The 25448-nt window shown below is 41.8% G+C and overlaps 1 protein-coding gene across 7 annotated transcripts in view; it reads left to right on the top strand.

The window, feature by feature from the left end:
- Window positions 1-25448, top strand: part of CORIN (corin, serine peptidase) — a 280415-nt gene that overhangs the window by 116282 nt on the left and 138685 nt on the right. For all 7 annotated transcript variants that reach the window (XM_021100577.1, XM_021100574.1, XM_021100573.1 and 4 more), the window contains one exon: window positions 1165-1346. In XM_021100577.1, coding sequence (XP_020956236.1) covers window positions 1165-1346 — 182 coding nt within the window. The remainder of the gene's footprint in view (window positions 1-1164; window positions 1347-25448) is intronic.

The raw sequence follows: 25448 nt of genomic DNA, 5'->3' as shown, positions 1-25448 counted from the left end.
TGTCAGATGAACTCTGGGTCATCACTACTTTAGCATGAGCTGTTTGCATTTTTCTATTTTGCAGAAGATAACAGAAATGAGGAGTTCCCGTCGTGGCGCAGTGGTTCACGAATCTGACTAGGAACCATGAGGTTGCAGGTTTAATCCCTGGCCTTGCTCAGTGGGTTAAGGATCCGCTGTTGCCATGAGCTGTGGTGTGGGTCACAGACTCGGCTTGGATCCCACATTGCTGTGGCTCTGGCGTAGGTCAGTGTCTACAGCTCTGATTCAACCCCTAGCCTGGGAACCTCCATATGCCAAGGGATCGGTCCTAGAAAAGGCAAAAAAGACAACAAACAAACAAACAAAAAAACATAGAAATGAAAAGATAAATAACTATATGAGGTTTCGTTTCTTTTTATAATATTTTCTTCTCCAGGGAGGCAGTGGAGGTAAGGAACAGCTTTCTCTCTCTCTGCCTCTCAGAGAATTCAATTTCTCAAAGGGATGATAAAGAAATGAGATTAACCTATTTTGTGACCTCCTTCTGCCTTCCCAACTTGAGGGCTTTCATTTCCACGTTAATTTACTCCTTTTTGATATTAAGTAGAGCTCTTTTTGGGTCGACAAGTTTACTTTAGCATAAGAAGTCTCAAAACAAATCATTTGGGACAAATGCTTTTACAAGAGATAGATGATACGTTATGGAACTAGCTTATTCCCTCTAGAATCATGACAGTAGGGTGGCTGAAATCCTTATTATAGGGTCGAATATGGAAATTCACATTGATGACTGTAGTACAAATATGTTAAGATAATATTGCAGGGAGTTCCTGCTGTGGCTTAGTGGTAATGAACCTGACTAGTATCCATGAGGATGGGGGTTTGATCCTTGGCCTCCATCAGTGGGTTAAGGATCTGGCATTGCTGTGAGCTGCAGTGTAGCTCGCAGATGTGGCTTGGATCCCGCATTGCTGTGGTTGTGGTATAGGCTGGCAGCTGTAGCTGTGATTCGACCCCTAGCCTGGGAACTTCCATACACTGTGGGTGCAGCCCTAAACAAACAAAAAAAAAGACACACACACAAAAAGATAACATTACAGCACTGGTGGCCAACTTTTCTTTGGTTTATTGAGAAATAGTCTGTAAAAACATTAATTTTTTCACCTTTCTCTTTTCTTCTAGTCATGGACTCCTGCCCTGTAGGTCCTTCTGTGAAGCTGCAAAAGAGGGCTGTGAGTCAGTCCTGGGGATGGTGAATGCCTCCTGGCCCGATTTCCTCAAGTGCTCCCAGTTTAGAAACCAAAGTGAAAGCAGCAACATCAGCAGGATCTGCTTCTCACCACAGCAGGAAAAAGAAAAGCAATGTAAGTGTCTGTGTTTTGTTGCATTTTTAAAAGTTTTTAATTGAGGTATACTGCTCATCTAAGGAAGTATACAAATAATGTGTACAGTTCAAAAAATTTTAACACAGTAACTGGACCCTTATAACCAGCACCCAGATCAAGAAATAGAATATTAATGTGGAGTTCCTGTTGTGGCTCAGTGGTTAACAAATCCGACTGGGAACCACGAGGTTGTGCGTTTGATCCCTGGCCTCGCTCAGTGGGTTAAGGATCCGGCATTGCCGTGAGCTGGGGTGTAGGTTGCAGACTCGGCTCAGATCTGGCATTGCTGTGGCTCTGGCGTAGGCTGGCAGCTACAGATTGGATTAGACCCCTAGCCTGGGAATCTCCATGTGCAGCAGGTATGGCCCTAGAAAAGACAAAAAAAAAAAAAAAGAATATTAATGTTACTCAACTCAGGTTTGGCTGCTCACAGCTCAAATGCCAATATTTAAGACACAAGTGCTGGGAAGAAGAGAAAGAGGGCTTTACTCAGGAAGCTGTCAACCTGGAAAGAAGGACTTGTGTCCAAAAACTAACTACAAAGATTCTGCTTGACCATGAAAGATTTCAAAGGGAGGATCATTTGGGGGGTTTGGGGGGGATGGTCAGTCTTCCTTATCTTCCACCGTGTGCAGACTTTCTTCTGTTTGGCTGGTTTTGAGGTAGCAGAGCAGTGTTCCATGACTCTTGTGCTCAGCCTGAAGCCACCATCCTCCACTTGGATAGGGTCCTTAGTTCCCATAGAAGAACTCAAAGGTATTTTGTTATGTGTATTCTTAAGAGGGAACCGGGACCCTGCACTATTGTTTCTCAACTGCTCTTCCTCTGTCTCTGCCTTCACTCATTTCTCTGATAAGCAACTGTTTGAATCTGCCCTTCAAAACCGAGGGAAGCTCAAGGAGACTGAATGAAGCCTATTTCTTGCCAATAAGAAAGGGGAAACCCAGAAAGGATTTGTACCCTGGAGGGCCCCACAGTGTCCTGCTTTGTTTCATTAACAGGATCCCAGAAACACTTTTTTTTTTTTTTTTTTTTTTGTCTTTTTGTCATTTCTTGGGCTGCTCCTGCAGCATATGGAGGTTCTCAGACTAGGAGTCTACTTGGAGCTGCAGCCGTGGGCCACAGCAACGCCAGATCCGAGCCTCGTCTGCAACCTACACCATAGCTCATGGCAACGCTGGATCCTTAACCCACTGAGCGAGACCAGGGATCGAACCTGCAACCTCATGGTTCCTAGTCGGATTCGTTAACCACTGCACCACAACGGGAACTCCCAGAAACACTCTTAAGCCTCCCTCCAGTATCTGTCCTCTGTGCTGACTTTATCACTGTAGGTAACTTTGCCAACTTCTGAACTTGCTCTCAATGGAATCTCACAAAAAATATTCCTTTTGTGTCTAGCTTCATTTGTTCAACGTTGTGTTTGAGAGAGTCACTGTACTTTCATCTTCTTGTGGTTCATTCATTCTTATTTTTGCTAGTATTCTATTTTAAACCACAATATATTTTTCTGTTTTGTTGTGGGCAGATATTTGATTTGTTTCCAGTTACTGTGAGTAGTGACACTATGACTATTTTTGTGCACATCTTTGATGGAACATGGTTATATATCTGTTTAGCAAAAAAAATTTTTTTAAAGTGGTCATGCCAATTTATATTCCTCCCAACTGTGTGTGAAAGTTGTAATTGCTCCAAAATCTCCCCAACACTTGGTATTGCCAGCTTTTTTCATTTTAGAAGATGAGAGTATTGTGGTTTCTCTTTGCAGTTTTAAGTTGCACTTTCCTTGTGAATTGGATTGAATTTTCAGAATGTTTTGGTTATTTAAATATCCCTTCCTGTGAAGTGTCTGTTCAGGTATTTTGTCCATTTTTAGATTGGGTAGCCTATCTTTTTGTTCTGGATTTGTAGTTCTTTATGCTGGATAGAAGTCATCTGCTGGACATATGCATTGTAAAGATCTCCCCCTATGTGGCTCACTTTCCCTTTCTTTGATTAATGTCTATTATGGGAAAGAACATCTTAGTTTTAATGGGTCTACATTATCAATGATTTCTGACCCTCAGCTTTCTAGACTTTCCTGCAATATGTAAGAGCCTCTTTCTAAATTACTAGGAATGCCCTTTGGCTTCTGGATGAGTTATAATTGCCTGGAGTTTTGAGTAATCTTTTCCTAGGACATGGACACTTGGCAGTAAGCCATCCAATCCATTGTTCTTATAGTTATTCCTCAAACACTTGGTAAGTTATACCCCATTTAGTGCATTCCTTTCCATAAGCAGACTATTCTAATTCACATCTAATAAGGGTTTTGACCGTGAGACCATCCCCTTATGCCAGGATTCCCTGTCTCCACCTACCATCAGTGATGCAACTTCAGAGTTTTTGTTGTGGCTCAGTGGGTTAAAAATCCAACCAGTATCCATGAGGATGTGGGTCTCATCCCTGGCCTTGCTCAGTGGGTTAAGGATCTGGCATTGCCACAAGTTGTAGTGTAGGTCGAGGATGTGGCTTGGATCTGGTGTTGCCATTGCTGTGGCTGTGGCATAGTCCAGTAGCTGTATCTCCGATTCAACCCTTAGGCTGGGAACTTCCATATGCCAAGGATGTGGCCTTAAAAAAAAGAAAAAGAAAAAAAAAATGATGCCAATTTCATTACCATCCCAGGAGTGAGTGATCCAGATCAGTAACCCCATCAGACCACCTGCTTTCTTGGACCACTCTTGCAACTGTCACAAGCTGGATTTTCCAGAAGCAGTCACTGAGATGGGGTTTATTGTACAGGGTATTTATGAAGTATCAGCACTTGTGTAAATAGGGGAGAGAAAGCAGGACTGAGCAGAGGTAGAAGTTGAAATGTGATCCAGGCCTATTAAAGCCCTGGCTAAATCCATGGGGAGCTCTGAGGCACATATGGCCTGAGGGAGTTGTTTCCTGTTGGGCAAGATGCGGGATGGGGTGGGGTGGGGAGTGGTCTTTATATCCCCACCTCCCTCAGCCACTGGATGGGATCCTTTCTGGGCAGGGTGTGCCCTTGAGTGAGGCAGCTCTCTGCAGCTGAGGCTAAACTTGAAGGAGCTGAGGGATGCTGGCTGATGATAGCAGGACAGCAGATCCTCTCCTGAAGGGCAGGCACGTTGAGTGGGAACAGATTGATCTCAGAGAGACATCAGTGAGTGGTGGCTTGAAGCGAGATCTTAATTCTCTGCTCAGGAATTGAACCTGGGCAGCCTGGATGAAAACCAGGCATCCTAGCCACTGGAGCAGCTCGAGGTTGAAAGCAGAATTGCCCTGATTCTTGCCCCCTGTTGAAAGCAAGAACGTTTCAAGGAGCAAAGACCGTAAAAACAGGTATAAAGTTTATTGTTAGAAACATAGTACCGCATGTGGGAGAGCACACAGAGAAGTAGTCTGTTTCTCTAAGGCAGAAGCAAAGCAGCCTTACACACCCAAAGGAGTTCTGGTGTGGGCATCCCTCTCAATGGGGAGCGTGTCAGAGAGGTGATTTAAATCATTTCTACAGGATGGTTCTTCTGTCTTTGTCTTCCTTTGGTCAGTTATCTTGTTTTATTTTTCATACCTGACCAGACCCAGGGCCCTCCTCTGATTGGAGTGTGCATCTTTTGGCCAAGGTGGATTCCAAGACAAAGCATGGTGGGAAGTTTAGCGAGACCTATTACAGCCTCCCTTTCTGGCCATTGGGGTCTCTCTGCAAGTATAGTTGGGGTCTCCCTGACCCTGAGGATGGGGAGTTTGTGACCTCTTGGTCTTTTGCCCAAGCAGGGCCCAGCCCCTCTTTTGATCCTGTCATGACCATTGTTTCACAGTTCACAGGAGACAAGTACCAGTTAGTTGCCTTGTGCCTGTTGTTATTTCTATCTTGGAGTGTAGGTAAGTGGCTGGTTGAAAATGTTTATCCCAGAGCCCACCTATTTCCTCTTTCAGGAAGTGTACATAAGAGGCTAGCTGTACCTATCTCCTGCCTCAAGAAGTGTAAATAAGAGGCTAGTTGTCAATGTCTATCTACCCTGGAGCCCATCTACCTCCTGCCTCAAGACCAACTTGATGCAGTCCGTGACTGAGCTGACTTTGCTTGGTGTTTAGAAGGCAGTGTCGGTAAGGCTCTATCTACCTTGGGTTTGTCCCATCCTGGGGGTGCACCTCTCCAGTGGGTTACTGAGAAACCCAGGTTTACTGTATCCTGCCCCTCCTGCACCCTGTTCAGTGCCTCCTGCACCTCCTTTGGCAGTCCCAAATTGTCATACGTTTCTTCTCAGAGCAACAGGATGGCCAGAATTTCCACTTTGCCTGGTGGAGGTTTTCTGCCTCGCTCTTTAGCTTCTGGCTCTTTCTAGCAAATGCCTTGAGGGGAAATCCTCTCATGGCCCACTTCTCTGCGTCTCCTTTGCCACTACATCCTTGGCCTCTTAATACCCTGCTCCTTTGGCAGCATCAAAACGCTAATTTTTGTCTCTCCATCCCCATGGGATTGGCAAAACTCTACTGGCTTCTCTGCCTCTTTGGAGTGGCCCTGCGTTCAGATGCTCAGCTTCTAGCACCATGCCAGGAATTAGCAAGTCCAAAGGGGAAAAGCATCCGGAGAATGTAGGCTCTTCTGCAGTTATCTGCTCCCTGGGATCAGAGCCACTCATATAGTCTCATCAACCATCAGAGGCCTTTAAACAGATGTTTCTTGTGTTTTATCTGGCTTTTCTAGTTTTACTTGATGGGGGACATTGACCTTCACAAGTGATTATATCATAGCTAAAATTAGACGGGTTTTTTTTTCTGTCTTTTTAACGCACTGTTTAATAGAGGTCTGCTGCTAAATTAGGATTCTCTCCAAAAGACTGAATATTTCAATAAACCACCAGGAGGATGAGTGAGCGTATGTGAAAGATAAGCTGGCCAATTCCTTTCTTTTTCAGCTACATTTGCCCCTGTTTTGATAAGAACACTTTATTAGCGGTCATTTGGAAATGTAGCCTACTGATAGAGGATTTAAAAAATCATGGAGAAAATTTGAAAATCAAAAACATTCTCAGAGTTTTTTTTTTTTTAACACTGATGGGCCAAAAGTATTATTTCTTAAAAATGAAAATAACATCAGTATTCTTTTTTTTTTTTTTTTTTTTCTTCTTTAGAGCTGCATCTGCAGCCACAGCAATGTAGGATCTGAGTTGCGTCTGTGACCTACACCATAGCTCATGGCAATGCTGGATCCTTAACCCACTGAGCAAGGCCAGGGATCAAACTGGCATCCTTGTGGATACTAGTCGGGTTCTTAACCCCCTGAGCCACAATGGGAACTCTAACATCAGTATCCTTTAATAGTTCATGTGGGTTCCCCAAATATCAGAAAATAATACAATTCTTCTAATCTTGGGGAAAAAATAGATGATTTTGTAAAAGATCTTGGAAGATTAAGGAAATGTTTGTATTAAAAAAAAAAAAACCTTATGTTTTCACAGAACGGAGATTTCCAGAGTACACTCATCTGGGATCCTCTTTTTGTCAGTCTTTTGACATTTTTTTTTTTTTTTTGGTCTTTTTAGGGCTGTAACTGTGGCATTTGGAGGTTCCCAGGCTAGGGGTAGAATTGGAACTGTAGCCACCAGCCTATACCATTGCCACAGCAATGCTAGATCTGAGCCATGTTTGCAAACTATACCACAGCTCATGGCAATGCTGGATCCTTAACCCAGTGAGCAAGGCCAGGGATCAAACCTGCGTCCCCATGGATACTAGTCAGATTTATTTCCACTGAGCTATGACGGGAACTCCTTACAATTCTTCATCATACTACTCTTCCCCGTGTAGGATTAATCCTCTCAAAATGGGTTTGCAAATTGACATATGGGAGCTCACAGATTCAATTCGGATCCCGAGTTGTTGTGGCTGTGGTGTAGGCCAGCGGTGGCAACTCTGATTCGACCCCTAGCCTGGGAACTTCCACATCCTGCAAAAAAAAAAAAAAAAAAAAAAAAGGAAGGAAAATTAACTTTTGATGCACTATTTTCCTAGAATTTAAAATAATTTTTCTGTTTCATGCTTGATGGACAAACAGGATGCTCACTAGCATCATAGATATATTCATAGGTCATGTGCCAGTGAGAAAACTACAGTGAGCTGTGATCTTTGTCTATGCATAAGAATATTATTTCTAGCATACATACACATAGTTATTAAAAATTTATAAAGGTACTAAGAATATGTGGTGCTAGAAAAATATGAATTACATAATATCATCTTAATCATATAAGAGTTTATACTATAGGGTCAGTTATAAATATAACTACTGAAATCCTCTTCTCATTTTTTCATTTATTTGGTAACTAGTCACTAAGTACCTGCTTAGTTCTGAACATTATCCCAGGTGATCTGAAAAGAATAAAAGTAATTATAGTGACCATAATTGTATTTTATACCCAGCTAGTGTGGTCGTCCTCAATCAGAGGTAATTTTGCAACCTACCTGAAAACAACATTTGGCAATGTCTATAGACATTTTGCTTGTCACAACTCAGGACAGAAAGAATTGTTACTGACATTTAGCAGGTAGAGACCCACTTGCTGTTAAATATCATGCAATGCAGAGGGCAGCTCCCACAGCAAAAGACTATGTAGCCCCAAATGTCAATAGTGTGGCTTTTTTTTTTTTTTTTTTTTTTTTTTTGTCTTTTTGCCTTTTCTAGGGCTGCTTCCTGCGGCATATGAAGGTTCCCAGGCTAGGAGTTGAATCGGAGCTGTAGCCACCGGCCTACGCCAGAGCCACAGCAATGCAGGATCTGAGCCGCATCTGCAACCTATACCACAGCTCATGGCAACATCGGATCGTTAACCCACTGAGCAAGGGCAGGGACCGAACCTGCAAGCTCATGGTTCCTAGTCGGATTCGTTAACCACTGCGCCACGACGGGAACTCCAGTGTGTGGCTTTTGAGAAACTCTGGTTTGGGTTTGATATTTTGCAAGACAATACAATTTTTGCAACATTATTATTATTATTATTATGCTTCCTACCTTTAATGTGTGTTAAGCATAATCTGGTGTACCCATATGTGAAAAAACAATGTAAAAAGAACACTAGTCACTCCATCCAAAGATGCTGTCACACAAAAGCTATAAAGGAGCACAGGTTAGGAAATTCCCTTGTGGCACAATGGGTTAGGGATCTGGCATTGTCACTGCTGTGGCTCTGGTTACAGCTGTGGTGTGGGTTTGATCCCTGGCCCAAGAACTTCTGCTTGCCATGGGCATGACCAAAAAAGAAGTTTCCATTGTGACTCAGCAGGTTAAGAACCTGACTAGTGTCCATGAGGATGTGGGTTTGATCCCTGGCCTTGCTTAGTGGCTTAAGGTTCCGGTGTTGCCGCAAGCTGTGGCACAGGTTGCAGATGAGTCTCAGGTTCCGCGTTGCCATGGCTGTGGCATAGGCTGGCAGCTGCAGCTCACTTTTGAGCCCTAGCCCAGGAATTTCCATGTGCCGAGAGTGTGGCCTTAAAAAAAAAAAAAAAAAAAAAAAAAAAGGAACACAAGTTAAATGATAATGGGATAGAAGTAGAGCCACTTACATATGGGAATTCTGAGTATTTGAAAGAGGAAGGGTCCCACTGGGCACAGAGGAGGCAAGGAGGTGGTTTGGGATTGACATCAACACCGTGAACCTTGGGTGGCATTGGGTGCCTACCTAGCCCACGAAACAAATGATGATTAAAAGTTGACTCCCGGAGTTCCCGTCGTGGCGCAGTGGCTAACGAATCCGACTAGGAACCATGAGCTTGCGGGTTCGGTCCCTGCCCTTGCTCAGTGGGTTAACGATCCGATGTTGCCATGAGCTGTGGTATAGGTTGCAGATGCGGCTTGGATCCCGTGTTGCTGTGGCTCTGGCTAGGCCAGTGGCTACAGCTCTGATTAGACCCCTAGCCTAGGAACCTCCATATGCCTCTGGAGCGGCCCAAGAAATAGCAAAACGACGAGAAAAAAAAAAAAGCTGACTCCCATCTCAGGCATCTCCTGCCAACTTATCAAATCGCTTGCCCCAAGAAAACAGCAACTATCCCCCTTTTAAAATATGACAGACCCCGTTCTCCTTCGCTGAGAGCTTTCACAGATGTGAGCTCACTTTGCTTCCAGAGCAAATCTCGGAGGTATTATCATCTTCATTTTCTAAATTAAGAAACTGACGTTCAGGAAGATCCCTCCAAGGTTACTGAAAATCAGTCCTCCAGGCTCTATCTTCTACCCAATAGTCCACTCTCCTGGGACCATCTTGGGATTTGATTGTTAATCCTTGAATGCTACCCCCTGTTCCAGCCCCCTTCTCATAAGGACTTTCAAAATAGCTTTTTAGGCCAGGTCGAGCCAAAACTCACAACGTGTAACAGCTGCTTCTCCCAAAGCCTCCTCTGTAAATTCCCTTCGTCTTCTCTCAGCATCCTTGCAATCAGTCATAACTCTGAAGGTAATTTGTTCTCATCTAGAAGGATACACAGTTCCCTTATCCTGTCCATCTTATTGATGCCAGGCCCTGTAAAGAAAATAACGTGCTAACGTGATAATGCGGTGGGAACTGTGCTTCAGAGGTTTTAAAATAAACAGTTGTGTGTGTTTCCATAGTTGAGTTGTGAGAACTCAGAGGGCTAAAGGTCAAGGTCCATCAATCATTCCAGGCTTTCTCACTAATCCTTTATTTTACCTTGTCTGTAATTGTATATGGAAAGTAGTTTTTAAATAGTATTTCTGTGGGCCTAAAGAGATCTCCCCTGACATGAAAGAACTGCAGCTATTTATCCTTTTCCTCTTCCTTTCCTAGTATCTTATTTGCTTTTGGAGCTCTGGTTGCTGAGAGCAACCACTTCAGTGTGTTAGCAGCAAAATTGTAGTTTTGAGATCTTTGTAAAAACATATACTCTGAGCTTCCCCTATTGAATTGGGAGTTCACGTAGGAGAAATAATGCAATGCTATTTTTTTGATGTACTTGGTCTCAATATTTTACCATAGATGATTATAAATTGCATGGTAGAGTTACTAAAAACTAGCTATGCCCTTCTCATTACAATGAATAGTCAGATAATAAGGTTTTCCTATAATTTCAAAATCCTACACTTGTAATTTTAAATTATTTAAAATTTAAGTTATAAAAACATTTTCTTTCTTCCATGTGTAGAGGCTTCTTTTAAGGGCATCAAAGTTAGATCTGAAGATTTGTCTTCAAATCCTGGCTGTCTTATTTAATAACTGTGTGGTTTTGAGCAAGTTTCTTAAACCCTTTTCACTTCTCTTTCCTCAGCTTTAGAATAAGAATAATGATACCTGGGCCATAGAACTGTTTTGTGGGCTAAATGAGATGACATACTTGAAAAAATGGAAGCCATTATGTATGATGCAAATGTAAACATTTCAGTCTAATAGACATTTAGAAGCATATTGTAGGTACCAGGCCATTCATCAGGAAGTGGAAAGGAAAAAAGGCATGCATACTTTTTTAAGGAGCTCTTAGACCAGTGGAGGGATAGACACAGAAGCACAGAGGCAGAGCCTGAGACAAGGATTAGAATACAGATCATATATTTGGGAGAGGCATGGATGAGCAGAGGAGTGGGACAGTGATTCAAGGAAGGGAAAGTGGCCACTAAGGGTAAATTATGGGTCCAGCTACCCAGCTACCTGGGAGTTCCTGTCATGGCTCTGCAGTAACAAACCTGACTAGTGTCCATGAGGACACAGGTTCAATCCCTGGCCTTGCTCATTGGGTTAAGGATCCAGCATTGGGCTGTGGCATGGGTCGCAGTCACACCTTGGATCCCCCATTGCTGTGGCTGTGGTGTATAGGCTGGTAGCTGCAGCTCTGAATCCATCTCTAGCCTAAGAACTTCCATATGTGGCTGGTGTGGCCCTAAAAAGACAAAATAAAAAAGAATCCAGCTACCTTAGTGGGCAACTGGAGCTTAATCTCATGGGGAAATCTGGGCAAGAGTGTACAACATGTAGCTCAGAATTACCCCACTAGAGGGGTGAGGTAGCTGGGGATGCCCTTCCATCCTTTAGCCTTTGCAGTGGGTAGGATTCCCCACACCCCATAAGTACTCTGTCCTACAAGAGCAGAGACATGGGGTTGTGGAGGAAGAAGGTGAAATCTTGACTGCCTGCTGCAGTGGCAGGCTTTTGTCCCTGCAGATTTCTCCTTTCTCTGTAGCTTTTGCCTTTTGTTTCATGGCTCAGTTTGGGTCTATGTCCCATCACTCTAGCCACACTCCAGTCTCTTCTCTTCCTCTACTGACCCCTTAAACATCCAGTCTCACCCCTCTTTCCTCCAGTCTCAACCCTCTTTTCTCAACACTCTCTACATTTTCTCTGTGAGACTTCATACTTGTGGCCACCTAAGTACTGATGGCTCTTACATCTGTATCTACCCCAAATTTTATTCCACTCCCTCAAGCTTCCAAGCCATACTCTAGTGTTTTTGTTTCCACCTTTCAAGCAAAACTGCATTTCCCCAAGTCTCCAGGGATTTCCCTCCCTGTTGCTAACTTCCATGGGAAGTTCTCAGTTTTCCTCTGACCTGACCTCTTGTAGCGTTTGCCACAGTTAATCACTCTCTCCTCCCAAGATAAACTCTCTAGGCTTCCAGGTAGGTTTCCCTTCTACTCTGACCCCTGAGTTTTGGCCTTCTTTAATGTTTTCTCTTCATTTCTCTCATCTCTCAACACTGGAGTGCCGCAGGGCCCCATCCTTGGAGCTCTCCTTTTTGGGTGATCCAACTCAGGCCCATGGCCCAGAATACCACCAGGCACTGGCAGCCACCAATGTGGGTCTCAATCCTGCACAGCTTCTGGACCTGCATGCATAGCATGCTTACGGTGCACACGCATGCGCACACACACACAGCCCTTTAGTTATTTCCACTTGAGTGTCTACGAGGTGTGATGAACATAACAGGTACTTCCCTGATCTGGTATTGCCCCCTGCTCCTCCACCAGCCCTCCCCCTCTTCATAAATAACAACTTCATTCTTCCAGCCCAAAGCCTTGGGTCATCCTTGGCTCTTCTCTTTCTCTCCTGTGCCATGTCCGACCTATCAGAAACCTTACTTATAAGCAGAATGCAACGAAGGCTCACCACCTCCACAAACACGACCTGGCTCAAGTTCCCTCAGCTCCTACCTGGATTCTCCTTCCAGCTTCTTACCAGTCCTTGCTGTCTTCCTGGAGACTTCTCCATTCAGCACAAAAGGGATTTTTTTTTTAAACATTCACATCTCTCCTTTCCAAGATTTTCCATCCCCTTCAATATAAAAGCCACCATCCAGAATTCCCACTGTAGATCACTGGTAATGAACCCAACTAGTATCCACGAGGATGCAGGTTCAATCCCTGGCCTCGCTCAGTGGGTTAAGGATCTGGTGTTGCCGTGAGCTGTGGTGTAGATAGCAGATGCAGCTCAGCTCTGGTGTTGCTGTGGCTGTGGTGTAGGCTGGCAGCTACAGCTCTGATTTGGCCCCTAGCCTGGGAACTTCCATATGCCACAGGCATGGCCCTAAATTAAAATAAATAAATAAAAAGGTGCCTCATTAGAGTAGCGTGTCAGTTTCATAATCGCCACCATCCTTACAACCTTCCGGGTCCTCATTGGTATTATTGTTATCATACAACTCCCGGGGAGCACCAGTCACACAGAATTCAAAGTAAACAAGTGCCTCCTGGAGTTGTGCAAGGTCGACATCCTGCCTTTCATTACCTGCCTCCCATCACCTCTCTCACTTCTCTCTGAATACTTGCTTTTTTGCTGTTTAGGCTCCAGCTCCTCAACCGTCAGTGCTCTTCCCCCAGAGATGCCCTCTCACTACATTTAAGCACCTGCCTGTAGGACTGTCATGTATCACGTGTTAGGGAGAGGATAAGGTAAGCAAGAGAAGCTATAGCTATCATTGTTGCTGTAGTTATTTGGGCCATTATAGAGCTAAGGACATCAAAGAACTCTTAGTAACTGCATGATCAACTGGACTGGTACATGAATTTCGTTTGGCTGTGATAGAAACTTGAAGGTTTTTAAAATCATTTAAAGACCCTAACAACTTCATTCCATCTGGGAACCATGAGATATGGTCTTGTGGATTTCCATTGTTTTTCTGTGAGTGTCACCGTTGTTTTGACTTCATTCTTCTGCATGCCCAGCATAAAGAGGCAGTGCCAAACAAAACAGATTTCTGGTTAAGCCAAAATACTACCTGTTCTCTTTGGGCTCAGTCATTCTTCTTTATAGAGCATTTGAGATTAGGTTTCTCTTCTCTGCCAGATACGGGTTTGCACGTGAAGGCGCAGTGGTTCCTAAAACTGAAATGTAGAGGTTTCCTGTCCTCACCTGCATTCATTCTTCTTCATCTCTTTCCAAGTTAGCTGCCTGGCTTAGAGGTTGATAACTCAGAAACCCCCAATCACAGGTGGATCCCTGTGCTTCTCCTAGAATATTATTTTGTTCAGTGGCTGCAGAGCAAGCGCATTCACATTTCGTTCAGTATTGTGGCTTGCCATCAGAGAGTCACATTTGTGGTCCTATAGATTACAGTAAAATGCAGGAATTTAGAGCAACAAAAGCCTGCTTTTTTCCAATATATATAACCAAAAATTCAGAGCTCTATGCCAATTTTGGTTCATAATCAGTCTGGCCACTCCAGAGAGAATGCTGGTAATTCACACCCTGGATAATTCAAAACATCATCTCTTTTAATTCCATCTCTAGCTTTATATCCCCATGTGTTGGGCACAGACATGTTTCTTTGAAAATTCCATCTTGTCCTTCTTTATTTTATCCCATCTTCCTGCTTTACTTTATCCAATCTTCCTGCTTGAAAAATAGTCACAGTGCTGGTAAATGACTTAAGCTTAAGAACAAAGACTGTTCTGTGCCTAAAGGTCAGAGTAAAAGCTTAATTTTTTACCAGCTAAGTGACTTTTAAAATAGTAAAAGAACTTATAAAATAGTAAACAAACCCTATATCATCCACCCATAGCCCCTCCTGACTTAGTCTCATCTAAAGAGCACAATAAAAGCAGTGTGGTTTCTTGAGGCAGGGCTCTTGGTCCCTGAGACCTTGAGTCCCCTGGTTCCCACCTTTACTGTCTCTGTGTCTTGTTTTATGTTAACTTTTTTCCTTAAGTTCCACAGCACCTGTTCTTCAGCCCCATCCTGCTGAGCTGGTCTCAGCACACATGGTGGTCAGTTTAATCACAGCAGCTACATCTTTATAGAATCAGGTAGTTGGAAAAAATTGCTGGCTGGTTTTGTTTTTTCATATAATGAAGATATTGTCTTAGTTCTATTTCAAAACCCCAAGTTTCCAGGGTTGGATACTATGTCCTTTGGGTGGACATAACTCCTTAAGCCCAATCAATTCTCAAAACTGAGCTACAGTGATGAGGCAATTTCCTAGTAATCCAGACATCCTAGAGCTTAAACTCTACACTCTTGGCCACCCACTGAAACTAATGTGTGAGTCAGAATCCTCACATCAAAATCTCTTCTGAAATTGCAACTTCATTATGCCAAATAGCATTGCAATCTTCATAACTTCATTTCCATTGAGCTCGGCAATTGGGAAGTAATCTCAATCTCCATTTTCATCTGCTCAACCCATATGTTTATTTTGTGTCTGAACCCCTGAACACATTTAAACAGAATGAACTAAATTCTTTTTTTTTTTTTTAAATGAGCTAAATTCTTAACCGAGGAGGCAATATGATAGTATTTGATTGCGGGGCCTTGAAAGGAGTTTCAAAATTTATATACCCTTTGCACAATTTTAAGTTAATATCTAAAAACTTTAAATCATGAGTGGAGTTGTTGACAATACAATCTAAAGGATATTATAATAATCAACATTTTAAGTGAAACTGTTATGTTATTCTTTTAAATGTGTCCAGTTGAATTTTTTTTCTCTTTTTTTTTTTGGCTGCCTTGTGATATATGGAGTCCCCCGGCCAGGGATCAGATCTGAGCTGCAGTTGTAATCCACACTGCAGCTGCAGCAACACCAGATCCTTTTAACCCTCTGTTCCGGGCTACCAGCTGGGGATCGAACCTGAGTCCTGACACTTCAGCGATACCGCCAATCCCACTGTGCCACAGGGGAATTCCAGTGGAATTTAAAACTGTAGTGACTTGGTACTCACAACTATTCAAAAATTACAAGCTCTTTTTTTTTTTTTTTTGGCTGCACCTGTGGCATGTGGAAGTTCCTGGGCCAGGGAGGGAACCCGTGCTGCAGTTGCAGCCTGTGCCATTGTGGCAATGCCAGATCCTTAACCCACTGTGCCACACAGGGACTTCCACAAGCTCTTCTTTTAACATTGTATAAATATTACATAGTTCCTCTTTCTCCCTGAATTCTTATTTCTATTTCCCTTCTCTTACAGAATTTCCTAATGATGTGCTCCCTTTTTAATGCTTATAATTGTTTACATCTCTAGAACAAAACTATATCTAGAAATGGAAATTATAATTATCATCATCATCATTATTATATTTTTTTTGGCCGTGCCTGCAGCATGCAGAAGTTTCCAGGTCAGGGACTGAACCCATGCCATAGTGGTAGCCAGAACCACAGCAGTGACAACGCCAGATTCTTAACCTCTCTGAGCCACCAAAGAGCCCTTAGAATTATTTGTGAAAAACTTCCCTTCACTCATGGTACTGTTAGCATTTTAAAAATTAATTTATCATAGCTACTGTTTCTTATTATAAGTATTTATAAATAATTACTAAACTTAAATGTGACATTGGTTGGAAATTCATCTCTCTCCCTCTTTCTCTCTCTCTTTTTTTTTTTTTTTTTGTCTTTCTAGGGCCACACTCACAGCATCTGGAGGTTCCCAGGCTAGGGGTTGAATCGGAGCTGTAGCTGCTGGCTTATGCCACAGCCACAGCAACATGGGATCCGAGCTGTGTTTGCGACCTACACCACAGCTCTTACAACCCAGATCCTTAACCCACTTAGCGAGCCCAGGGATTAAAAGTGTGTCCTCATGGATGCTAGTCAGATTCATTTCCAATGAGCCAGGGTGGGAACTCCAGAAATTCATCTCTTGATGTGTTAGAGGGGATGGTTTCTTTTCTTTTAAAACTGTTTCATCGTAGAGTAGAACAGAGTTAGGCATCAATTCTATTCTGATTTTTTTTCTCTTCTGGATTGTAGTGCCTTGAAAACTTATTCACATAATTAAGTATATGGGAAAATCAAAAGCGCATAGAACATGACCTTCAATTATTTGAACAACCTTGCAGTTTAATGTCAAAAGGCACATAGTGATAATCTATTATTAAATTATTTTTAATGATTAGAGGACAGCTTGATTAGGTTCTCCTTCCATGTTTGAAAGCATAGAGTTGGAAAGCAGCCTACTTGGACATGAATTTATTATCCAGACATTAGAGTCTTCACCGTCTCAATTTCTGAGAATTTTACGAGGATTTATCAAATGTCTATTTGTTACTCTTTCATTTAAAGTCACTTTGTTTAACCCTACCTGTATATTCAGAAAGAATTGGGAAACTGAAATATTATTAATTTAAATCTTTGCTAATGTAGTTTTTTGGGGCTATACCCAATGCATACAGGAGTTCCCTGGCCAGGGATTGAACTCACACCATAGCAGCACCCCAAACCCAAATACTGGATGCTTAACCTACTGCACCACAAGGGGACTCCAACTAATGTAATATTTTTGATGAAAATCATTTCGTACTACCATATGCTTTGAGATACCATATCTCAAAACTTTGGAGCTATTAATTTGGTTCATTCAGTATCTATAGAATTTACCAGAGTTCCCCTCAGGGGTCAGTGGTTAACGAATCCGACTAGGAACCATGAGGTTGCGGGTTCGATCCCTGGCCTTGCTCAAGTGAGCTGTGGTGTAGGTCGCAGACACGGTTCGGATCCCACGTTGCTGTGGCTCTGGTGTAGGTAGCAGCAACAGCTCCAATTCGACCCCTAGCCTGGGAACCTCCATATGCCAGAGGTGCAGCCCTAGAAAAGACAAAACAAACAAACAAATAAAAGAATTTACCTAATTGGTAAAAAGCCAATCTTCAATATCAAACAAATTGGCCAAATTAGAGTGATTTCTAACAGAAATAAGCTGATATTATTTTTTAGTTTATATTAGCATGTAAATATATGTTCCCATGATAAGAATCTTACTTTTGGATTTCCCATCATGGCTCAGGGGTAGCGAACCTGTCTAGTATCTATTAGGACACAGGTTCAATCCCTGGCCTCACTCAGTGGGTTAAAGACCCAGTGTTGCCGTGAGCTGTGGTGTAGGTCACAGACACAGCTTGGATCCCTCGTTGCTGTGGCTGTGGCATAGGCTGGTGGCTATAGCTCCGATTAGACCCCTAGCCTGCAACTTCCATATGCTGCAATTCTGACCCTAAAAAGCAAAAAACAAAACCTTACTTTTAATTTTTTTACTTCTGAATTTACACAATAAAATTCGCTTTTTTCTTGTGGATAGTTCTGTGAGTTTTAACACGTGCGTAGATTCATGTAACCCCCAACACAATCAGGATACAGAAAAGTTTTATCACCCAAAACATGTCCTTATGTTGACCTTTGTGGTCACACCATGTTATCACCCCAAACCCCTGGAAACCACTGATCTGTTCTCCAAACCTTCCTTCATGCCTTTCCAGAATGTCATGTAAATAGAATCATGTTATCTTTTGAGAATGGCTTCTTTCATTTAGCATAATACCTTTAAGATTCATCCATGTTGTTTCATGTATCCATAGTTTTTCCTTTTTATTATTTAGTAATATTCCATTATATGGATGTACACTAGTTTGGTCATTTATTCACTTGTTGAAGGACATTTGCTTTTAATCCATGCCTGGACCTCAAGCTCAGTGTTTCCCAAACCTCACCCTGTGTAGCCCCCAGGATCTGGGGCCCCCGGGTTGGCTCTGTCCTCCTTGCTGTCTCCACTCGAAGGTCCTAAAGGACATTGTTGCTTCTAATTTTTAGTAATTATGAAAATTATTACCAAACATTTGCTTAAGGTTTTTGTAAGCAAATTTCTCCAGGATAAATACCTAGCTTGCTAAGTATTTTGTAAGAATTGCCCAGCTGTTTTCCAGAGTGACTGTATTATTTTGCTTTCACATCAACAATGTGCATAAATTTCAGTTGCTCCACAATTTCACCAGTGCTTGGTATTGTCAGCTTGATTCTTATTGTTGGTTTTGTGTTAGCCATTTTAATAGGTTTGTAGAGGTATCTCATTCTGATTTTAATTTACATGTCTTCAATAACTAGAGGTGAGTATCTTTTAACATGCTTTTTGCCATTGGCATATCTTCTTTAGTGAAGTGTTCATTCATATCCTTTGCTCATTTTGTTCTTGGGTTGTATTTCTTGCTGTTGAATTTTAATTAAGAGTTCTTTATATATTCTGGGTGAAAGCCTTTTGGTGAATATGTGATTTGGAAATATTTTCTTCCAACCTATACTTGTCTTTTCATTCTCATTTTCTTTCACCGAGCAAACATTTTTAATTTTGATCAAGTTTATCAATTTATCAATCTTTTTTTGTATGGAACATGCTTTGGTATCATATAAGAACTCTGCCTTATTTATGTGCATGAATATTTTCTCCTGTAATTGTTCTGAGACTTTGATACTTTTCATTTTATTATGAGCTATGGTGAGTTAAATTTTTGCATAAAGTGTGAAGTACAGGTCAAGTATTTTCTTCTTGCAAATCAATGTCTACTTTTTCTAGGAGCATTGTTGAAAAGACTGATCTTTCCCCATTAAATTGCTTTTGCACCTTTGTCAAGTTAATTGACCATATTCATGTAGGTCTATTTTTGGACTCTTTTTCCTGTTCCATTCATCTGTGTCTATCGCCTAACCAAAACCATGCTATCTTGATTATCATAGCTTTACAGTAAGTCTTTACGTCTTGGTGGTAGGAGTTTTTCAGCTGTGTTCTTGCTCAAAACTTATTTTTCAGTTTTAGTACTTTGCCTTTCTACCTAAATTTTAGAATCAGCTTGTCAAAAAATCCTGCAGAGATTTGATTGGATTTGTGTTAAGGCTCTGGGTTAATTTAGGAAAATGGCAATGTGATATCTTAATCATATGGAATCTTTCAAGCCATGAATTTGGTTTATCTCTCCATTTATTAGGTCTTTCCTAATTCTCTCACCAACGTTTATATTATATATTTCTATAATACATTTCTGTTACATAGATCTTGCACATATTTTGTTACTTTTAGATCTATTTAGAAGGGATTGTCTTAGAATATTGATTTCCTGTTGTTAATTGCTAGTTAAGGTAAGCAGAATTATAAGATAGTTTCCACTACTCTGGCATACTCATTATACCTGGATAATCTCCCTGTCTTTGAATATGGATATGAACTGTGAATATGCTGGGATAGACAATTCTGTCAGCAAGTGATGTTTCATATCATGGTTGACTTAAAGAAGGAGTATCATGGTAGGGCTGAAATAATCAGGTGAGCCTTTAAATTCTCCTTTTAGTTTCCTGAGAGTTTTTATCATGAAAAACTTGAATTTTATCAAAGGCTTTTTCTGAATCTACTATTTTGATCATGGGAGCTTTTCTTTGGTTGTTAAGCTGGTAATGCGTTTTATTATTTTTTGGACATTGAAATAGTCTTGCTTCCCAAGATAAACCCCATTTAGTTGATTATTTTGTGTTTAAGTATAATTGTCTTTGAGTTTATTCTTTTTTGGGTCTGCTGAGCTTCTAAAGTCCAAATTTATATTTCTCATTAGATTTAGAAAGTTTTAGTCATTGATTTTTCAATTTTATTTTCTGTACAAATGTTTCTCTTTTCCTCCTTGGATTTTAATCAGTATTAACATCAGTATTAGACCTTTTTATAGTATCCAACATGTCCCTGAACTTATATTCATTTTCTTCAATCTTTTTTCTCTGATGTTCAGGTTTCATAGTTTCTATTAATCTATATTCAAGTTCACTGAACCTTCCCACTGCATCTCCATTCTGCCATTCTGTGGCTCTTAAAAATTTTTAGTTATTTTTTAGTTCTAAAATTTCTACTCGATTCTAACTTGTAGCTGCTATTTCTCTACTGAGAACTTGTCCTTGCACTCATTTCAAAGCTGTTTACCATTACTTCATGGAGCATAATTCCAATATCTAAGTCATATCAGGGATGGCATCTCTTAATTATCTTTTCACTTGGGGGTGTTGAGAATGTCCTGCTTTTTAGTTCGTCAACTAATTTCAGATTACAAACGGGGCATTTTGAATATATTATGAGATTCCGGGCCCTGTTAAATTTCTCTGGAGAATGTTGATTTTTCTTTGTGTTTTGTTGTTTCATAGTCAGTTGACACAGTTGGGTTTAGGTTATAAGTCCCATTATACCTTCTGTAGGGACCTTCTTTGGTTCCAATGTCAGTTTAGTTTTCAAAGACCTTGTGGTCCTTTTTGGGTCCTCCCCATGTGTGTGCCTCCCAAGGACCAGTCTGGTACCTAGGCTGTGACCTACATTGTAGTTTATGTCTCAAAGCTTTGGTGTTCTATTTCATCTCATTTTCATGGATGCACTCCTGAGAGAAAAACCTCAGGACTTCACACATAGCCTCACCAGGTCTTCAAGCTTCCTCCTCTTTGTGATTTCCTGAAACTCCCTAACTGTCAGGTATCCTTCCTCCTGGTCCTTCATCCCACAGGCTGTGGTTTCAGCATCCTTTTGCTGTCATATACACTTCTGGGGCAAATAGGCAACCTAGACTGCTGCTGTACCTCCTAGGTTGCAAGAGTACAGCTTTAGGACTGGGACCTTCCTCCAGAGGAGGGTCAAGAAAGAAGACACCTCAGGGGGATTCCCCGCCCCTTTGTAGGGCAAGACCCCTCCCTCCCATTTCTTTGACCAGGGAGGGAGTTTCTCTTGGCCATGCCTGATACACAGTTCCATGATTTTGCCACCCTGACTCTGTGTTGGGAGATATGGGCGGAAAAAGACAAACACTAGAAAACTTACTTCCTTAGTCTTTTTAAAAATTGAAGTATAATTGACATATGACAATGTATTAGTTTCAAGCATACAACATAATGATTTGATATTTGTATTAGTCTCGTTAAATCTTGCTTCTCTCTTCTCAATCTTCTGCTCTTCCCTCCTTTTCAAATACTGTAGATAGTTGCTTTGTGTGCTCTGGTCACCGTTTTCAATAGAGATCAGAGGGGGAGACAAAGTGTAATATTCTTATTGCATCTTAACTGGAACTAGAAGCTAAGAATCTTACTTTTTACTTCTAATTTTAAGATACATATTTAGCTAGTCTGACAAAATCCAGTGCCTTGACACAAGTTTGCTGCCTGAAGGAAATGAGTGTTCTTACTGTCACTGTTTTTCCTCTGTGCTCTTTTAACTTTGCCCTTCAAGCGGTTCCCCTTAGGAACAATATATTCTCTGACATTTGAGGGATAAGGCTGCAAGATCGCTAAATGGAAGCTCTTTTGAGTTGCCCATATGTTTCGAACTCCAGATGTTTTATACCTTAGGATTATGCACCATAGCAGGTTTAGAATGGATAAGAGGCATGTTTTTCTTTCGTCAACTGAAAAAAAAAGGACACTGTGAAAGGGGAGAAAAAGAAAACTGATGATTTCACCCTTGCATGTGGCCTCAAGTAAGGGCAACTATAGAAGAGAAGGAAATTAAGGATATGGAAATTGATTCCCTTCAAACTCTGCCTGGAAAGTCTTTGCTTACCCTTAGGGAAACACATTCCATACCTAGAAGATGGCTATCATGGAATCAAACAGACCTGGATATTATCCTGGCTCCACTTCTTTAGTGATAATCTAATGTTGAAAACAGACATAGTATAGAAATGAATCACAAATGACAGAAATACATATACACGTATACAAGTGATTACATTAATATATGTGATAAGCAGTAAGATCGGAAAAGTGCTGAGTACTTGTGAAGATGGAATAGTTAGAGGCTGGTAGTCTGTGGAAATGGCATTTTGATAGAGATTTGTAGAAGGGAAATTCAGTTTTTAAGTTAAGCTTCTCTTGGGTGAATATGCTTAAGGCAATAACAGAGTTGAAGAAAAAAAGAAATCCCATAAGATATAGTGGTCAGACTTTCTGGTTCACATAATAGAGTCTTAATAGTGTTTAAAAAATAATAGTTATAACAATAATGATATATAACACTTGCTGAGCATTTATTATATACCAAATGGTGTACTAAGCATTTTAGAGATATATTCTTTTTTTCTAATTTTTTTTAAAAATTTTAAATTTTTATTAGAGGATAGGTGATTTATGATGTTGTGCCAGTTTCTGCTATACCGCAGTGACCCAGTCATATATATATGAAACTGATAGGACTAATGGCCTGAACCTAGCCAGAACTCAGATTGAGACTTGAACCCACATACCGGGCCTGGAACCCAGCCTAAACCCAGATTGGGACTTGAACCCACGTTTTAAATTAGCACACTCCGAAGTCTGGATTTACTGAGGTTCAGGTTCTTTATGCCTCCTCAAAGGAGGAATTCAGTGAGAAACAAAGTGATAGGCAAGAAACAGATTTACTAGGATAGGACGCTTGTGAGAGATGCAAGTGGGCAGGCACGGGAGCTCTGCCCCCTGGATCTGGTGGGCTACAGTTTTATCATCCAAGGGGAGTGGGTGTTGGAAAAGCCCTCCTCTTCCTTTCTGGGAGTAGCAGCTCCTCCTTGGTGTCTGGTAAGGTGGGTATTCAAATCAGCAGAAGAGCAGTCGTCAAACTCAGGCCTTTGGTCTGAATCTGAATGCAGGCCTCATCCCATCCCCCACCCAATGACCTGAGGCAATTCTCACACCTCCACTAGTGAAGCAAGCCTCCTTGTGCCAATGGCTTTTTTTTGGAGCAATTTATTAACTTACAGTGATCTCCCAGAGTCCCCTAGATTTTCCTCTCTATCTGTGATCCTCTACTGGGATTCTATAACTACCCGTGCCTATTCCATCATATATATTCTTTTTCTCATTTATCTTCCATCATGTTCTATCCCAAGAGATTGGATATAGTTTCCTGTGCTATACAGGAGGACCTCGTTGCTTATCCATTCTACGTAATAGTTTGCACCTACTAGCCCCAAACTCCCAGTCCATCCCCCTCCCTCTCTCCTCCCCTTTGGCAACACTGTCGGTTTAGATATTTTCTTATTTATTCCTCCCAGCTGCACTGTGGGTCTGTTACAGTCTGCATATTGGGTCCCTCCCCCAAATTTGTATGTTGAAATTATCTCCCAGTAGAATGGTTTTAGGAGGTGGAGCCTTTGGGAGGTAATTAGGTTTAGATGAGGTTGTGAGGGTGGATCCTATGAGGAGATTAGTGTCCTTTTCGAAAAGAAGAAAGAAGGGAAGAAAGACTAAATATGTTTATTAGTGTTTAGAGAAATGTAGCAAACCCCAGAGAGAAGCAAGAGTGTCCTTATAAGGAAAGAGCCCAGAGGCCCAGAGGCCTGTGAGGACAGAACCTGGAGAAGGGCCCTCACTAAGAATCTGACCCTGGAGTTCCCCTCATGGTGCAGTGGAAACGAATGTGACCAGGAACTATGAGGTTGCAGGTTCGATCCATGGCCTCACTAACGGGTTAAGGATCCAGCATTGCTGTGAGCTGTGGTATAGGTGACAGACCTGGCTTGGATCTGGCATTGCTGTGGCTGTGGTGTAGGCAGGCCAGCATTATATAGCTCCAATTGGACCCTAGCCTGGGAACCTCCATATGCCATGGGTATGGCCCTAAAAAGACAAAAAAAAAAAAAAAAAAAAAAAAGGAGAGAATCTGATCCTGCTGGTGTTACCCCCTAGGGTTCTTAGTCTTCCTTAATCAACAGAAACTGAGAAGAGGCCAGACAAGAAATTCAGGCAAGGCTTTATTTGGGGCCCCTGCTGCAGCAGAGAGGAGCAAGAACAAGTAACAGGTTCCCTTGCTTGCTGACTGAGGGGAGGTGCACAGGTTCTTTAGGTGGGAACAGTGAGGGAAATAAAATGACTCTAGCCCTGGTTGTCAGTGTCAGAAAGTGAGATACGTGGACAGGGGGAGATCTCGACAAGTCTTTATTTCTGCAGAAGGGCTCGAGTACTCCAAAAAGCACTTGCAGAGAAGAAAAGACCTTCCCCATTTATCCCTAATGCAGGCGATGTGCCTGTCCCCTTCCCATTGGTCAGACCAGGGTGCACATTCTGCCCCATTGGCTACTTGAAACAAACTGTTGCTGGGAGAAGAGGTAAGGGGCGGGGGGCGTCACAGGAGGGTGTTTCAGCTGAAACCAGCAGCAAAATGGAGTAACTAGGATTTCCTTTGATAGAAAAGACATTATGTTATGATCCACAAAACCCATATGGTGAGGAGGGGTAGCCTGGGTGGTCTGCCCACCTCCTTGGTGGTGTTGTGTGAAGGGTGCAGGCACAGGACCTGCTTTTGTTCCCAGCTCTTGGACCTGGCATTTGATCTTTTTGTATCTTATTGTTGGTAACTTGCCCCAACTGTGCATGCCTGTTCCTATTTTTAGTCCACTATGGTTATTTTTAATCCCTTATAATTTCTTTGTATTTTGTTGCTCCTGGAGGAGACCTTTGTGCCTGTGGGCAAATGTTGTAGCAAAGAGTCCCAAGTCCCATTTTCCAGCCTGTCTCACTGGTATCCTGACCTTGGGCTTCACAAAACTCTGAGAAATAAACATTTGCTGTTTAAGCAGCCCCAGCTGCAGTATTGGTGTGGCAGCATGAACGGGGCTGAAACATTTCCCATTTTGTAGATGAGACAACTGATGCCTAGAGAGGTCAAATAACTTGTTCACAATTATAGCGGCAGGACTTGGCGGAGCCATGATTTGAACCTGTTTGAATTTATGCCTTTAGAGAGTTCAAAGACCTAGGCTGTCACTGTTATAAAACATAGTGCACTCATTTCAAGAGGAGAAAAGAGGATTCCTTCGAGCTGTTAACTTAATCACATTTAAAATTAGCACAGAGTGGTGATGCTGTGTACAAAGGCTACTTATT

The sequence above is a fragment of the Sus scrofa genome, chromosome 8 (assembly GCF_000003025.6).
Source record: "Sus scrofa isolate TJ Tabasco breed Duroc chromosome 8, Sscrofa11.1, whole genome shotgun sequence".
Classification (NCBI taxonomy): Eukaryota; Metazoa; Chordata; class Mammalia; order Artiodactyla; family Suidae; genus Sus; species Sus scrofa.
Note: the sequence above shows the minus strand (reverse complement) of the source record. Positions and strands in the feature narration are given on the sequence as shown.